The 13,640-nt window shown below is 41.6% G+C and overlaps 1 protein-coding gene across 1 annotated transcript in view; it reads left to right on the top strand.

The window, feature by feature from the left end:
- Positions 1-12,950, top strand: part of KDM2B (lysine demethylase 2B) — a 166,993-nt gene extending 154,043 nt beyond the window's left edge. Inside the window, 8 exon segments of the mRNA XM_007058291.4 lie at positions 769-855; positions 1,504-1,764; positions 3,042-3,080; positions 5,498-6,171; positions 7,833-7,996; positions 8,555-8,716; positions 10,899-11,117; positions 11,695-12,950. Coding sequence (XP_007058353.2) covers positions 769-855; positions 1,504-1,764; positions 3,042-3,080; positions 5,498-6,171; positions 7,833-7,996; positions 8,555-8,716; positions 10,899-11,117; positions 11,695-11,876 — 1,788 coding nt within the window. The 3' untranslated portion in view covers positions 11,877-12,950.
- The last annotated feature ends 690 nt before the right edge of the window (positions 12,951-13,640 follow it).

Genomic DNA, 13,640 nt, shown 5'->3' with positions numbered 1-13,640 from the left:
CCTGGCATGGGGTTATTTTCCTGCATGGAGTCGAGGTTAACATTTTAAGGAGCACTCTTAAGTACATTACAAAAATCCTCACTTTTAAAAACACTTTTCCATGTTAATGAGGATGGGAAGGAGACCTTTGTATCTGTAAAATGAGGATAATGATATTGACTTACTTAGTGAAGTGCTTTGGGATCTTCCAATTAAAAAGCGCTGTATAAGAGCTGAGTGATTGACTGATTATTTATTTTATTATTATTAAAAGGCTGATCTTCTTGCCAGCCCACTGGAGGGAAATGAGTGAAAGAGTGTATTGTAAATTGGAGATGAAGGAGGGGACAGTCTTAGATTAGGCAATTGGACAGCCCATTTCTCTACAAGTACAGGATATGGTATCTTAATAGAGAATGCGTCAACTATTAAACAGGGACTACTCCTGATCTCAGCCAACAAGCCAAAATTTAAAATCCATCTCAAGTACCAAACTGGCCAGTCTGTTTTTGATTTTGGTTTTTGTTTTGTTGGTGGTGTTTGGTGAGTAAACTTACAGGGTTGGGAGTATGCGTGTCATAGTGCCAACAAGGTAGTGCTGTTCCTTTAGTGCATCTACTCTAGAGCCACTGGAAGAGAAACAACTGATCTGCGAAACAGGATAGCAGTGCAAAAAGTCTGTCCCCTGCTATTGTAATGACTACTTTGAGATGACGATAATCTGTATGTGGACTTGCACTGCCGCTTAACTCTATTAATTGCAAATGGGTTATGCCTCTTTCCCTCTAGGTGAAGGAATCAGATGGTGTGGTTAACGATGAACTACCGAACTGCTGGGAATGTCCAAAGTGCAACCATGCAGGGAAAACTGGGAAAGTGAGTTTCACTGGAATATATGACATAAGCATGAGACACTAAATCTGGTGTATTCTCGCTAACATCCAGATCTATTTTTGCTGTCTTGTTATGGCTATGAAACAAAAGCACTGTTAGTCTAAAAATCCATGTAGTAAACAAAGAGACACATTGTCAAATAACTTGAGACTGTTTAAAAATCTTCTCTGCTTTTCCTTATTGTACGTCATTCAGCTGAGACAAAGAAAAGAAATTAGTCAGCACTCCTCTTGTTTGCAGTCATTTTCACTTTAGGATTCTATGCACTGACAGACTGTAACCAAAACATTGTAGGAAATCCTGAAGAGGAGGGATGTTTAAATCCAAACTAAAAGCTGTTGGTTTTTTAAATTTTGTAAAACTGTATTAAACAAAATCTGAAGTGTCCCTTACAACTAGTGAAATATTATATTCTTTATTATCTGAGATGGAGGTAGAAGGTATGTTACAAATAGGAAAAACTCCTTAGAGGTTAAAATTCTTTACCATACTGACTGCTTGTGAATAACCACTTAGTGTTTAATCAACTGCTTGTAACCAGACAAGCTTCAGATGAAATGCATTGTAAACAGAAAAAAAAGACATAAGATATAAAGTTTGTTTGTGTTTTCTCTCTCTTTGGCGTACAAGCAAAAGCGTGGACCAGGATTCAAATATGCGTCGAATCTCCCAGGCTCACTGCTTAAGGAACAGAAGATGAACAGAGATAATAAGGAAGTAACAGATGTAGCAAAACGGAAAGGGGAATGTGAAGAAACCCCCAGGCGGAAATCTGATGAACATTCCAAAAAAAACCCTGTTGATTCTATTTTGAGGAGAAAGTCAGATGATGCGCATATGCGAAGGAAAAGAAAATTTGAGAAACCCCAAGAACCTGCTATGAGAAAACGGGTATGAGAGGATAGAACCTCATTTCCTTAATGCGCGCACACACACACGGGCACTTGTTGTGGGTCAGAGGCTGATGTCTCTTGCACTTCTGCTTTGAGCTTTCCTTTGAGTCTCTTGAATTCCAGCAAGTGATAGTTACAAAGGAAATTACATAGTACTTTACATTTCTTTTTGAAAATTATCCATCAAGCAGAACAGTAAAGTTTATCCACCTGCACTTTACTTTACTTTTTTTTATTCAGGGACAGAGAACACAGGGCAAAGAACTGGCTATTTACTTTAAAAAAGAAATTCTGAACTAAGGGAGCCGCACTGTAGGATTTATTTTTTTTTTTTTAAAGGGGGGGTGGTCAACAATAGTTTCAATCAACCCTTTTCATCTCTAGCCACTGGGTGGCACTCGATAGCTTTCTCTAACTAGCCATAACTACATACAGCAGTAGTAATACTTCACTAAGTAACTGATCCTTACAGCGTCTCTGAGATAATATTCTCAACAACTTACAGAGAGAAGGAGGAATCTATCTATTGCTTTCAGCTGCAATTTAGGCAACTTTTTAAAATCTGACTTGCACAGTTTATTTGGGCCAGAAAGCATTCAAATGCATTAGTTTAATTTAACGTCTAGGGATTGCAGAGTAGCTTGTCTATGGAAGTGAAAAGGGGGACCTGGCTTTAACTTCGGTCATGAGTAAATGTGTGGTGATTTCAGTTGTGTTTAGTGGGAGTTTTTGTGCTAGTTTTGTAGTACACATAAATTCACTACGGTAAACAGCCCAAGATTTGAAATAGAGGTGATACAGGTAGTGATTGAAGTTGCAGAGGCAGAGCAGGGGGGCTGCATGCACAGTGGCAGTCCGCATGTGTTTGGTTCTAGCCAGTGCTGTTATCTGCTTGCCTTTATGGGCACTAAAAACTATTTGACTTAGTAGAGGATGCTGGTATGTGTTTCCTACATGCCTCCAGAATGTGGGACACTTTGATGGTTCTGTAGAGTGACACCACAGTGCACTGGGGAGGAGATTATGGGGAGATGTTAAATGTTCATTGATGGACTTCAGCCATTGAAAACCACAAACCATTAGTATTCAGAAAGGCAAGAAACAAAGTGTGGCTTGATTATTGTATAGTGGGTTAATTTGCCTGCTTCATTATGCTTTGCTGTAACCACTCACCGAACCAGCTATTAATTGAAGAAAATTGGTATAGTATGAATTTTTACTAGATACCTACACAAAAAATAAACTATTTGTTTTGTCTTTTCTTTCCTGAAACAGCTAAAACTTGGTAAAGAAGAGAAACTCTTCAGGAAAAAGGTACTTTGACACCTCTTTAATTTGTGTGCTTCCACTTTTTTCCCCTCGTGTTCTGTGAGCTGCATTGTGGTTCAGTTTCTTTAGCAATCCCATTGCTGTGTCTTTGCTGCCATTTTTACTGCATATTTGCATCTCAGAATCGGAAAACATCCTCTTTCTGGATTCACACAGAGGTTTCCACCTGAGATTAGTTGATTTTTTTTTTTTTTAAATATTTCCTATTGTACAATCCTCTACTAAAATGCTGTTAAAACAGTGTCACAGGGCAGCACAAGTTTCCTTCCCCTTGTCCCTGCGCCCTGTGCTTGGGCTGGCAAAAGAAAGGGTCTCAAACGCCTCTTGCAGGTACTTCACCCGTGTTCTTTTATTTACAGTGGCTGTACAGTCCCAATTCCCCCAACACCGGTCCCTGCTCCAACCCCTCACTGGGTCCTCTGGCCTTTGAGGCTTGTGTCAGCCAGCAGAGACAGAGCCATGACCCTCCTATCCTCCTGCCTGGCTAGCCTCCCCCCACTGAGCTCTTCCCTGGGTTTATATGTCTTCCCAGTCAGCAACCCAGCTGGTTCCACTTGTCTCAGCATATTACGCTGATCCTGCCCTCGTTAGGGCCTGCGGCTGGGCTCCCGGCTAAATGTCTTGGCCCATATACCCAGCCACCCTACAGGGAAGCAGGGGGAAGCCGGCTCTTTAGCAGGGCATCCAAAGGTTTTATACTTCTGCCCTGTGACACGTAGGCTATGTCATTTTCAAAGACTAGTGGGTAAAATTCTCTTTTCTGTACTGATGTTCTACTCTCTCTACATGCACCAATCTTGCCAGACCCAATAACATAATAAATTTGTGTAATGGTGCATGAGGTAAAATCTGTCCCGACCTTGATGGTGACCTTGATGGCTTGAAGGATGATCTGTTCGCCTTTTATACACTAGCATATGATTAGAAATGTTGCAGGTCATTAAATTATCCAGCTCCTAGTTTCTGACTCTCTGATATCCTAGGATGGAGAATGACATAAGGTGACTATCGTGTGAAGAAGTTTCCATTTAATTAATCTAAATTACCTGTCACTAACTTTCAGTAACTTCTCGTTCTCCTGTAATAAATGTAAAAAAGGAGGAGTTGATCATCTTTCGCTAATCCCTCTGTAATCTTAAATCCCTTAGTCCAGTCCCTTGTAGCTTTGGTTAAAGCTCAAAAAAAAAACCCCGAACTGTGCATTAATGATACATCCCCATTTAAAAGCTAGGAGGATATCCTTTTATTAGATCCATACAGTTTATTGCAGCAGCATAGAAATTCTGGCATAACAATCAGTGTGTTGATAGTGTCAGACCTCCTTTTGCCAACCCCATCCCTGTTTACTACAGTGCCGTTTCATTTTAGTTTTAACAGCTGTTGACTTCTCTCTTGCTTGTAGTGATCAGATTAGACCCGAAATCTTCCCCTTTTTTGGCATGGTATTGCACATCTCTTGCAGCTGTGTCCCACATACATCATTGTGGGATTTGATTAAAGTAGACAAGTCATGTTTGATTCCTGCTTACGAAAAGTGACTGGATCAAGGAGGAAGGTTCCAGCTGACGCCTCCACAGCCCCACTTTCAGTCAAAGTTTCTGTGAACTTCAGGTCTCCTCAGACTAGCAGCGTATCAAGGCTGTCAGTAGGATCACCCATTTGTATATATACACACTATGCTGGAGAGAGACTGAGACAATGAAGTGCACTCCTTGGGACATAAAGGGGTAGCTACCACTCAAGGATCCAGCAGCAAGTGGCAGAATAGCAGTATGCCAGGAATATGGCTTAGTAATTGCAATACAGAATGTTCCAAAACTTGCTAAATCAAATGAACCCAGTGTTCTTAGCCTGCGTTGCTGCTTGGGTGAGTAAAACCATTGGTCTTGAGTGCATCTCAGGAAATACAGTGGCTGTTTTTTAAAATGGGAAATTTACTTTCTGAACCACAGTGTCCTGAGACAGTTTTCTCCTACCCAACAGAGATCTCCTGAGGAAGAGAGCATTTGTTTACATTGTGGTGTTACCTGGTGCATATATTAATTGTTTAACTGGCATTCACTTGCTGTGCTACCAGCAGATCCTTAAAAATTAGATTGTCCTGATGTTTTAGGAATATCCATGTTAAATATAAAACAGTTCCCTGGAGTCCTTAGGGTTGCTCGTGAACTTATGATTTTTAATATACAATGCCTCTTTAAAATACCATCTTAGGTGTGGTGCCACCAGTTATTAACGTTCCACTGTAGTCGGGAGAATGTTTGGATGTGGTCCTTTACCCTATTGCCCTCTATGCAGGCAGCTGGGAAGCATGTCCTCTTGCACAAGGTGCTGTTTGCAGGCCCTGTGACACGAACTCGTTAATTATCAGCTCTACTAAGCCTCAAACTCTTCCTTTTCAGAGGCGATCATGGAAGGCTACAGATGACCGACCTGCCATGGCCAAACCCCTGCGGCGTTTTAAACAGGAACCTGAGGAGGATCTGCCAGAAGCACCTCCAAAATCCAAGGAGAGTGACCAGTCGCGGTCGAGCTCTCCCACTGCGGGCCCCAGCACCGAAAGTGCTGAGCCCAGGGACAAGAAGAAGATAAAGATGAGGCGGAAAAGGCGGCTTCCAAATAAAGAACTGAGCAAAGAGCTCAGCAAGGAGCTCAATCAGGAGATCCAAAAAACCGAGAACAGCCTTGCCAACGAGAACCACCAACCCATCAAATCTGAGCCAGAGAGCGAGAATGAGGAGCCCAAACGTGCTCTGTGCAATAGTGAGAGACTCCACAGGTTCAGCAAAGGGTTAAATGGGACTCCCAGGGAGCTGAGGCACCAGCTTGTGCCAAGCCTGCGAAGCACACCTAGGGTGATTACTCGGCCACCACCTTCACTCTCTCCTCCCAAATGCATTCAGATGGAACGCCATGTAATCAGGCCACCCCCCATTAGCCCTCCTCCGGACTCACTCCCCCTAGATGATGGGGCAGCCCATGTGATGCAAAGGGAAGTCTGGATGGCTGTCTTTAGCTACCTCAGTCATAGCGACTTGTGCATCTGTATGAGAGTTTGTAAGACCTGGAACAGATGGTAAGGAGCTGAGGGGGATGATGCTGATTGTATCTTACTTCATGATGTGATGCATGGAGGTACAGGATAATTAGCACTTACTAATTTCTCTTCTTCCTGAAGGGGATTTAAGCATGTGTGAAGTTTTAGGGGAAGATGATGCTCTCCTCAGTTCACATGGAGTGAGGGTATGACCACAAATGCTGGCCTTTAACAAAATGCAGTTCAATCAAAAATAGTTTAAATATTTCTAGGTGAGGTGTGTATGTGCAGGAGCTGTCCTGCTTTTTCTTGAGAACTCTAGATCACCTACAAGGCTGGTAAACACACAACCACATAACATCTCTCATGCCAGCTGTATTCCAAAATCCTCTAGTTAGACAACAGCAGAGAGAGCAGTGTACTAGTATAGGAAGTAGAGGTTCCTGAATCTGGACATCATTAGATGCTTGCCTGCCTGCCATTAACTTGAGTCTTTCCTCCATCCAGTTATTAAATGCCTCCTGAGATTCAGACAAGATATCCCTTTGCCCCCTGATCACTGATATAAGAGGTGCTTCAAGCTGTTCTAAGATTATTTTTGCATATACAGGGCACATGTTGGAAAGAACTTGTTTGTTGTATTCTCAACCCTCTGCTTTTTAACAGCAGTTTCATTGGTAGAGTATCTGAGTATATTTTCCACGCTAATTAGTTTATTGCCATTTATGGTGTGTCTCTTTGGGCCTCTTATATAAATTGACTCAATAGGTCAATGACCGTAACCCAACAATAAGCTATAATGTATATTATGAATCTCATAGCCATGTTTATGCACTTGGCTGAACTTCCAATAAAGCATCCTCTTGGCTGGCTGCTCAGTTGTATCAAAACTCTAATATTTACCCAGACAGGCAGATAACAGACTCTTTCATGGCACTACCCAGTAGTGAATAGGATAATTGACAAACTGATAACTCCGTGGAGAATAAGGTCCATGGAATTGCTTCCACTGTGGATTCCTTTGTGATTTACAAGAAGCTTGTAAACCGATTTTCTCCAGCTAAGTACAGTGTTTCCTAATGCTAGATAATTCTTGCAAGTTCGTTAGGATTTTTGCATGGCTCTGTTGCACATAGCAAACTATAGCAACATGGAAGGGGCAGAGACACAGAAGCTGTGTGTATAGGATTAAAATAGAGATGCAGAGCAAGAGATGGAGATTTCAATCTTACAAGACTCACGAGTTTAGCTAAAAGGAAAACTGGAGAAATTGGAACAGTCAGTAGCACCTTCTTGGTCAAAACTGACCTTCAAGTCCAAAGGCTAAGAAAAATAAGAAATTGTTCTGGTTTGTTGAAGCTATACGATGGGATTTTCAAAAGCTCCTCAGTGACTTAAGAGCAGAGGTCTCACTGAAAGTCAATGGGACTGTGCTTTTGAAAATCCCTCCCCTAACAGGGTTTCATCTGTTGGGAAGAAATCCTTACGTTTTGGCTTTGATGAAAACACTTGAAGAAGCTTTCAACTTGTGTAACAGACTCTGCTTGAATGCATTCATGAGCTCTCCCTAGCCTCTTCAAACAGATCTCCCTGCTGCTGCCATTACAAATACATACACTGGTTTCTCAGCTATTTTTAACTCTTAAGGCATTACAAAATTCAAACCAAATACCAAATTAACAATTGTGGTGTTATTGTAGGTGCTGTGATAAAAGATTGTGGACCAAAATAGATCTAAACCATTGTAAATCCATCACTCCACTTATGCTCAGTGGCATTATCAGGAGACAGCCTGTAACCCTTGATCTTAGCTGGACAAACATATCTAAAAAACAGCTGAGCTGGCTCATCAACAGACTCCCAGGTAAGTGACATCGTGACTGGTGTATTGATCCCAGTTTAGATATTATGGGGTCTCTAGGGAGAAATCTCTGTGAAATGTGTAATGAAACAAAATTTAAAATGATACAAAAGGGATCTAAGTGGCCTCAGAGAGAAGTATTAGGACACAGAATCCTACAGCAACAGTATGACTGGAAATTTTGTGGTAATTGTTCAGAGTCCTATGTGAAACGAGTGGGATAGGTCCTAGTGGAAAAATGTCCAAATCATTAGTATAAGCAGCCTTGTTAGCCAGCCTCTTAAGAGAAGTTTAGGATCAAATGGGTGATGGAGAACTCTGTCTCCAGGGAGACAGTCACCCATAGTGGTGGATATTCCAGATCAGGGGTGAAGTACAGTGACAGGGCATTGCGGGGACACTTGCCCTGTCGCTGCCTGTGTTAGCTCTGTTCTGTGGCAGAAGATTGCAGACTCTTCGAGTGTTAGGATCTGTCACCAGTGCTACATTTATCCTTAGATTAACCTAAATTGGACTCTACACTAGGATCAACTATGGCATTTCCTTTGTTTGTATCTCCAGGTCTACGAGACCTGTTGTTATCAGGGTGTTCATGGATAGCCGTCTCAGCACTTTGTAGTTCCAGTTGTCCTTTACTCCGAACCCTGGATGTGCAGTGGGTGGAAGGATTAAAAGATGCACAAATGAGAGACCTCTTGTCACCACCAACAGATAACAGGCCAGGTAATAGATTGATTTATTAATGTAGCTTGGCAAGTATCTTTCATGTGCCAATAGGAGGTAGCTGGCTTGTGGGACACTACACTTTTTGGGGCTATATCCTCAGCTGTAATAAATCAGCGAAGCTCCTTGATGTCAGTGTTGCTACTACAATTTACATTAGCTGACCATCTGGGCCCTATTCTGTAGAATGCGGACATATGTGAGATGTGTGGGCCAGTACAGCTACAGTGCTGGACATCCTGTGGTAAGTTCCTAGATAACAAGCTATGGCCTCTGGCCACTCACTTCATCTGCTGTGCCAGCTTTCCCAACAAATGACTTTCCTCCATTCGGGCTGCAAACATGTATACTTTAAAAGTGTGGAAATCTTTTCTTTCAGTTCAGAGGAGCAGTAGCTTTTTTTTGACCTTATCAAGGCCTCATATCAGCTCAGAGCAATATTGTGTGATCTACCAAACATGCTGGATCTGAACTTGCAAATGCATAGTGCTTGTTCCTATGAATAATTCCATTAAAGTCTTTGGACCCTTAATTATTTTACTGGGACCACACTTTTCCCCCATCAGGGTTTGGATTTGTTCATATGCCTGTGCAAACAATGGCTAGTGATCAATGGCTCCATGTCTAGTTGGCAGCCGGTGTCAAGTGGAGTGCCCCAGGGGTCGGTCCTGGGGCCGGTTTTGTTCAATATCTTCATAAATGATCTGGAGGATGGTGTGGATTGCACTCTCAGCAAATTTGCGGATGATACTAAACTGGGAGGAGTGGTAGATACGCTGGAGGGGAGGGATAGGATACAGAAGGACCTAGACAAATTGGAGGATTGGGCCAAAAGAAATCTGATGAGGTTCAATAAGGATAAGTGCAGGGTCCTGCACTTAGGACGGAAGAACCCAATGCACCGCTACAGACTAGGGACCGAATGGCTAGGCAGCAGTTCTGCGGAAAAGGACCTAGGGGTGACAGTGGACGAGAAGCTGGATATGAGTCAGCAGTGTGCCCTTGTTGCCAAGAAGGCCAATGGCATTTTGGGATGTATAAGTAGGGGCATAGCGAGCAGATCGAGGGACGTGATCGTTCCCCTCTATTCGACACTGGTGAGGCCTCATCTGGAGTACTGTGTCCAGTTTTGGGCCCCACACTACAAGAAGGATGTGGATAAATTGGAAAGAGTCCAGCGAAGGGCAACAAAAATGATTAGGGGTCTAGAGCACATGACTTATGAGGAGAGGCTGAGGGAGCTGGGATTGTTTAGTCTGCAGAAGAGAAGAATGAGGGGGGATTTGATAGCTGCTTTCAACTACCTGAAAGGGGGTTCCAAAGAGGATGGCTCTAGACTGTTCTCAATGGTAGCAGATGACAGAACGAGGAGTAATGGTCTCAAGTTGCAATGGGGGAGGTTTAGATTGGATATTAGGAAAAACTTTTTCACTAAGAGGGTGGTGAAACACTGGAATGCGTTACCTAGGGAGGTGGTAGAATCTCCTTCCTTACAGGTTTTTAAGGTCAGGCTTGACAAAGCCCTGGCTGGGATGATTTAACTGGGACTTGGTCCTGCTTTGAGCAGGGGGTTGGACTAGATGACCTTCTGGGGTCCCTTCCAACCCTGATATTCTATGATTCTATGATTCTATGATTCTATGAAATTATTCTAGACTCTTGCATGCTGATGGCTACAAATAGTTCTATCAAAATCATTAACAAAGCTATCATCAAAAATATTGAGCCAAAATGCATTTCACATCTCACAGACTGCACTACTGGAGCTGAAATAAGTCTCAGTCTTCCATTTTGACTCACTGTTGAGTTGGGCTTGGGTTTGTCAGACCTCAGTTTTTGTTTTTTTGTTCCCATTACTGTGTGGAACCCATGCAAAAGGGGAAAGTGATTGACTGCCAGGGGAAACAGTGAAACGGACTTTAGATAAAGTGCTGTCAAATGCACAAGCTAAAAGTGAAAAAACAGGAGGAAAATGTACTCTCACTGATGGTCACCTTAAGGGCTCCTTGAAACAGTAGGTAACTTAAATCACTTCTGTGTATGTTTAACTGTCCATTTAAGTAAATTGGGGGCATCGGCACCATAAGTTACAGTGCATTTTGTGTGGGGTTGGTTTTTAATCTGCTGCTGATTGCAAAACGAGAGAAGTTTAAAAAAACAAACAAAAACTTTTGTCTTACAGGTCAAATTGACAACCGAAGTAAACTACGGAACGTAGTTGAGCTGCGTTTGGCTGGTCTGGATATTACAGATGCTTCTTTGCGATTGATCATTAGGCACATGCCTCTGCTTTCCAAACTCAATCTTAGTTACTGTAACCATGTGTCAGATCAGTCTATTAACCTGCTGACTGCAGTAGGAACCACCACGCGTGATTCCTTAACTGAAATTAACTTATCAGGTATGTGGTTGGAGGTATGAATGAGGCTCTACCTAATTGAACCAGAGCTTGTAGTGGCATGGGAGATGCTGGATTTGTATGAAATATAAGAGTACAAATTGCAGGGGAGAGAGTTGACTCAGCTATCTCCCTCCTTCCCCCTGAAAGAGCTTCCTACACTCTATTAGCCACAGACCCCCCCCCCGCTAGCTCACCTGACCCTTCCTGGGGAAAACGAACTAGTAATTCTCCTTTTGTCCACTTAGCTTTCTTTTATGCTGGAAAATTCACTCTCTTCTGTCTCCAGGCTAGAAACCACCACACTTTACTTTATCAATCCTCCCCGTGTGATTCTAAGCCCCCTCTGCCACCACTCATGAAACTGGCTTGTTTTGCATTTTTATCCAATGTTACACAACTGGCAGCAAAGACCAGAGAATTGTCATCAAGCTGGTGGGCTTTAACCCATTGATTGTATTGACCAGTGCAATGATACAAGAGCAAATGGGGGCATGTCACAGTCTGTATAAGTTGTCCTTGTATTGACAAATTAAGACAAATTGATTAATTTCTCTCCCCTTTGTTGTTTTCCTGACAGATTGCAATAAGGTTACTGACCAGTGCCTGTCCTACTTTAAACGTTGTGGAAACATATGTCAAATTGACTTGAGGTACTGCAAGCAAGTGACAAAGGAAGGCTGTGAGCAGTTCATAGCAGAGATGTCTGTGAGTGTTCAGTTTGGTCAGGTGGAAGAGAAACTTCTTCAAAAACTGAGTTAGTTAAAGGACAAGTATGTAAATATTGGGGCAAGGGGTGGGGAAGGGGTTAAGAACATGTAGGGATTTTATTTTCAATTGGGAAACCAGAAAATATCAAAGATTGGATTTTACAGTCCTGTCAAGGAGAGAACATCATTAAAACTACCCATGTTAAGAATTTCAACCTGTGCCATTTAATTCAGTCTACCTGGGATGTCCTGCACTGGCTCTTATGCAAATTCATAAGGTGACTGTTATTGATGATAAATGTTCACACCTGGAAGAAGAAGACTGACCTGTTGTTTCAAGTACCACAGCATGTGCTTGGGTAGTGTAAATTTAATTTCTGCTCTTCATTTCTTAAAACAACAAAAAAAGTCGGTGTCATTAAAGTGGACCACACGCTGCATTTCTGCCTCCTTACCACGTTTGGTTTTACATCTTACATTATGCAGAACTATTTTTGTACAAAATTGTTTAAAAGTTATTTATGCAATGTTTGAATGCATTACCAGTGTTTCGGTTTTGGATTGCCAATTTTTATCTTTACAGTAGGCGAGAACTTAACCTATACTTCGTAGACAAAGTATCCATCCGCAAACGTGCCCAGGTCAGGAAAAGTAGGTTAATACTTTCAATTCAAAGCATGTTTTAATGGAAGTTTATATCCTGCTTTGTATACTTCAGAAGTGACATAAGCATGTTGTGGAAATAAGGTGTAAATGATAGTTGAAGTAAGACACTATGCCAAGTTTTATCTGTATAGAAATCACCTTTTTCTCAAAATTTTAAAAATTCCAGTTTCAGCTTTTGCACATAGGAGGGTTTCACTCTGTAGCATGAGCTCTTGTACTCAATATTAAATTAATTTATACAGTGAGTCAAGCAGTAGAATAAATGGTCAAGCATAGTCTTTTTTTCCTCTTTCTTTGAAGTGTGAGTTGAGTTCTCATTTAAGGTTTATAACATGGTTATTTCCTGATTGTAAAATTCTGCATTGATAAGTGCCATTGTTGTAAGGTGTTGTTTTCGTAGAATTTCCTGATGCAGTTTTACCTTTGTTGAATTTGTATAAACAATTGTACAAAAACAAGACAAAAAGCCTAAGAGGGTTTCTATTCAAACTTGAATTGATAAAAATTGTTCTGTTTGATGCAGAGTCAAAGTATTTACAGTGCAGTTCTCATCTGAAGAGTAACTTTATTAAAAACAAAACAAAACTGCATACCACTTTCTTACGCAACAGCTATGTTCCCTGTGTGTACTCAGTCATGACTTTCTGCCTTTAGGAACAAAACCAGATTGTTCACTGTGTTTTGCTCTTAGCCATGCAAAGCCACCAACTAAGACTGAGGTGAGCTGGATTTTATTTCTTTTTGTGTGTGATCAGTCGTGAGGTTTCAGTTATGCATAAGCAAAACCATTGAGCAGAAAATGGCACAGTGGACACGAAACACTCCAGGGTTGCACAAGTGTAAAGTGACCTACTCTGGCCTGAAGCATCTTTCACTAGTTGTGATACATAAAGTCATGTCTCTCTAATATACCAGAATTCTCTAAGCATGCTGATAAAGGAGAGAGAGTTGATCATTTTATTTCCAAAAAGTCTGACAAAGCTCCAAGGTTCTGGACCAGAACCTGTGGTGTTTATTACCTGAGAAAATAATAAACAGTAAAATGGCATAAATTCCATGTAACACAATTATTTAGATGAGACGAGACTAAAGCTCATGAGCAATTTCAGAAGGACCTAACGTCTCACTAGCTGGGAAGCAAAACTGCTAG

This window comes from Chelonia mydas, chromosome 15 (assembly GCF_015237465.2).
Source record: "Chelonia mydas isolate rCheMyd1 chromosome 15, rCheMyd1.pri.v2, whole genome shotgun sequence".
In the NCBI taxonomy this organism is placed as follows: Eukaryota; Metazoa; Chordata; order Testudines; family Cheloniidae; genus Chelonia; species Chelonia mydas.
The sequence above is the reverse complement of the archived record's forward strand: the minus strand, read 5'-3'. Positions and strand labels throughout refer to the sequence as shown.